The 4,062-nt window shown below is 36.1% G+C and overlaps 2 protein-coding genes across 2 annotated transcripts in view; one reads left to right on the top strand and one right to left on the bottom strand.

Annotated features, from left to right (window-relative positions):
* LOC106869947 (glutaredoxin domain-containing cysteine-rich protein CG31559) overlaps window positions 1-4,062 on the bottom strand; it is a 112,575-nt gene that overhangs the window by 46,884 nt on the left and 61,629 nt on the right. The gene's annotated exons all lie outside the window — the stretch shown is intronic.
* The window catches only part of LOC106869948 (membrane-associated progesterone receptor component 2), a 20,183-nt gene continuing 16,469 nt past the window's right edge, over window positions 349-4,062 (top strand). Inside the window, exon 1 of the mRNA XM_014915892.2 lies at window positions 349-789. Within this exon, the coding sequence (XP_014771378.1) occupies window positions 480-789 (310 nt within the window). The 5' untranslated portion in view covers window positions 349-479. The remainder of the gene's footprint in view (window positions 790-4,062) is intronic.

Genomic DNA, 4,062 nt, shown 5'->3' with positions numbered 1-4,062 from the left:
ATATATATATATATATATATATATATATATACAATATATATATATACAAACGTATGTATATGTGTGTGTGTGTACACTCATACAGTAAATACATACATATATATCTATATATACATATTAGATATTATACACACACACATGTACATGTAGATATACATATGAACATATACATATATACATAGAAACATACGTGTGTGTGTATGTTTGTGTGTGCGCGCGTGCGTGCGTGTGTGTGTTCATGCACAGAACCCCATCTTCCACCTCACATTTTTCATTTACATATAAATTCAAAAGTCCGGTGAACTTCTTTTCATTAGATGTTATGAAAAGAAGGTAATTCGAAAAAAAAAAAAAAAAATCGGAGAGGCTTCAACGTGTTTAGTTGTCCCCCAGACCTTGACCGTTTTGTGATAAACATCAATTATAGGATCTCGTGTCTTTTGTTTATTATATATTTTTATTTATTTTTGCCTTCCAAAATGGAGGTGGCGAGTTCTTCTTCTGCTGCAAGTACTGTTTCTTCAGCAAAAACATTAATCGGTGAGGTCTTACAACCGCTCTATGTAGTTATTTTCGGTATGGCCATCCTGGCTGTTATTCTCTTCGCTTCTCTGAAGCATCTCAGATACCATCAACAGCCAGAAGTGCATTTGCCGCGGATGAAGAAAAAAGACATGACAATAGCCGAACTGAAGAAATACGATGGAACCGGTGAGGACGGCCGTATATGTATCGCTGTAAACAGAAAAATCTTTGACGTTACCCGAGGAAGGAAGTATTATGGACCCGGTAAGTAGTGTCATTTTATCGATATCAAACATCATTATCGTCATTAAAATTATTCGGGTTCACGACGAACATGTTCTCCACCCGGTTTCAATTTCCAGTTATCTATTTCATTGTACATTGTTATGGTCCTTGATGAAATAAATTGAAAATAAAATAAAATGCACGACTATTACTCAGTCACATTCGGCCCTTCTGTAAATATTAAGTTCAAATACTAACTAAAACAATCGTATTTATATTCACATTAAAAAATTAGCCGAATCTGCAGCCCGGTTTCAATTTCCGGTTGATAACATGTTCGCTTCATTTTAAATACTTCATAATGTTCTTTAATAATAAACAGCATGAACGTCACACATTCCCTTCTTCCTCAACAAATGTGAAACTTGAAGTCTTGTTTACCTATGTAACAAATTTTTCATCTTTTTTCTCGTTTAAAGATGCTTACCTTTGGCAAAATGTAGTTTGTTTATGTTATTATATTATTCAGTTATTGACAATCAAACAGCTTTTGTGCTTTTACATTTCGGTCGGTCACACTTGAGTTTCAAGTATTTATTAAATTAATCTGTCTGATCTTATCACGCGTAAATATCTACAGGGACAAAATCACTCATTTACTTATTTATCTATCTATCTATATAAGACATAGACGTGTCTGTGTGTGTATGTATGTATATGTATATATATATGTGTATGTGTGTGTGTAATATCTGTATGTAAGTGAAAGTACTTTTATATTTGAACATTTACGATGCAGAATTATTTCAAATTAGTGTTAGAAAAAAAAAACAACAACGGGGGAAAATGGCTAAAATAAACAAACATGACATGAAATTTTCACATGGTCTTTCTCTCTTTTTCTTACACACACACACACACACACACACACACACACACACACATTTTATATATATTTATGTACTATTATATAAATTTTTTTCTCGCGATCTTTTGCGCTTAACAGCTTTAATATATCCTTTGTGCATAATTGAATATTATTTATTTATTTATATGTTTATGTATATTGTATATTTTCAGTATATTTACTTACGTTATATATTATGTATTTTGTATATTTTATTATATATTTATATATTATGCATATTTTATGTTGTATTTTTATATATAACGCCACATCTACAAGACCATTATTATTCGAACAGTGAAAGATGACTTATCGTATATCTCTTAAGCTATCTTGCCATCCAAACTACAGCCCCACCCTTTTGGTCCCTTGCCAAAAAGACACCTACCAACTTTGCAGAATTCTTTTCCCTCCACTTTACATCAACGATGGTACTGTGAGTAGTACCCTAGCAGAGAAAGCCTATATCTTTACCGTTCATGTTTCAGTCAATTCCACACTCCATACACTAAGCAAATCTTCTCCAATTTTATTTCCTCCATCCTGCATGCTCATACACCAAACATAAAAGTACTTTCTGTCACTTCTAACCAATAAGGCTTCCAGACCTGACTGCATCACTTCCTCAACCATTCTCCAATCCCTTCCTCTCTACAGGAATTTGTCCTATTCTTTGCAAACATGGTACTATGTGTCTCCTCTCTAAGAAAGATAACCTCTCCCACCCTGCCAACTATTGTCCCTTTTTGCATTCGTTTCTAGCATCTGTAATGTAATGGATATAGCCAATAACAACATCTTCCTACACCTTGAATTTATCTCCTTCAGGAATATCGGTATAGCTCTTGTAAAGATAGATTCACTAGTGACCTACACTCCTCTGTCACCCACCGGTGGGTTCTCTCACCAAGGAATTAAGTGAAAGCCAATGTTGCCACCCTCAGTATCAACAAATCTGTCAATTGCATTGGCACTGGCTTCAGTTTTGTACCTAACTGTCATCTTTCTTTACATCAATGACTTACTTGCTGCCACATCAAACCATATCAACTCTTACACAGATGAGACTACTCTTTAAATCTCTCTAACATTCCCTGATCATGCATTATTGACTTCCAACCTAAACAACACACACAAAACCCACACTGAATCCTTGAACAAAAACCTCCTCAAAAACATCCTCCAATTGGGATATGTCAATCTAGTCTTTTCAACAAGTAGAAAAAAAAGCACAAATGCTACTCATATCAAAAACACACTGTCACATAACATCCACTTGTTCTTAAGCAACATGTGATTTTAGCAGTTAATAATCATTCCAAATGTTGGACTGATCATACGATTGTGGTTTCGATTTCTGGACTGAATGGTGCATTGTGATCTTGAGCATAACACTTCATTTCACATTGCTCTGCAATCACTTTAACATCTGACATGTGGTACGGGAAATGTTGATTTGATGGTGGGAAAGAGTTAATCTGCAGCACAAAAATTTGATCACTATAAGCTAATGGTTCCCAAAGTGGGTGGTATTGCTCCCCTTGGGGGGGGGGGGGGTTCCAAGGGGGGCATTGAAGAAAAGTGGGGCGATAATAAGGTAGTCGTTTAACGTTTAAAGTCCGCCTTCCATGCTAGCATGGGTTGGACGATTTGACTGGTGAGCCAGATGGCTACACCAGGCTCCAGTCTGATCTGGCAGTGTTTCTACAGCTGGATGTCCTTCCTAACGCCAACCACTCCGAGAGTGTAGTGGGTGCTTTTACGTGTCACCGGCATGAGGGCCAGTCACGCGGTACTGGCAATGGCTACGCTCAAAATGGTGTATTTTACATGTCACCTGCACAGGAGCCAGCCCAGAGGCACTGGCAATGACCTCGCTCGATTCATGTAAAAAGTGGGGTGATAATGGGGTAGCGATTCATGTAAAAACAACAAAATAATGGGTTCATTAGGTTAAGTTTTATTTGCAAAATACAATTGCTTTGAATTTGCTTGAGAAACAGGTCTATGATTGTGATGGTTAGTTGGGATGGGGTCGCTAGGAATGTGGCCTGGGTGTCAAAGGGGCTGGCAGCCCAAAAAGCTTGGGAACCACTATAAACAAATCATCAATGCAAGTTGTTCAGCAAGAGTTGAAGCATTGGTAAAATCATGATGTTCTGTTCATCTGAAGAGCTCCCTTTCTATATCTGCATTGATTTGTAAATGCACAATAGTACTGTGCAATGTGTAGCATGCACATTAGTGCAAACATGTAAAATAATTTAATATACACTGAAATTATAATTACATGATGAAGGTTGTGAAACAGCCATCATCCTATGGACATCAAATGGTTAAATAAATATATTTTATAATCTGTCTGTCTATCTATGTATCTACCTATATATATGTATATATATATA

This window comes from Octopus bimaculoides, chromosome 16 (assembly GCF_001194135.2).
Source record: "Octopus bimaculoides isolate UCB-OBI-ISO-001 chromosome 16, ASM119413v2, whole genome shotgun sequence".
NCBI lineage: Eukaryota > Metazoa > Mollusca > Cephalopoda > Octopoda > Octopodidae > Octopus > Octopus bimaculoides.
The sequence above is the reverse complement of the archived record's forward strand: the minus strand, read 5'-3'. Positions and strand labels throughout refer to the sequence as shown.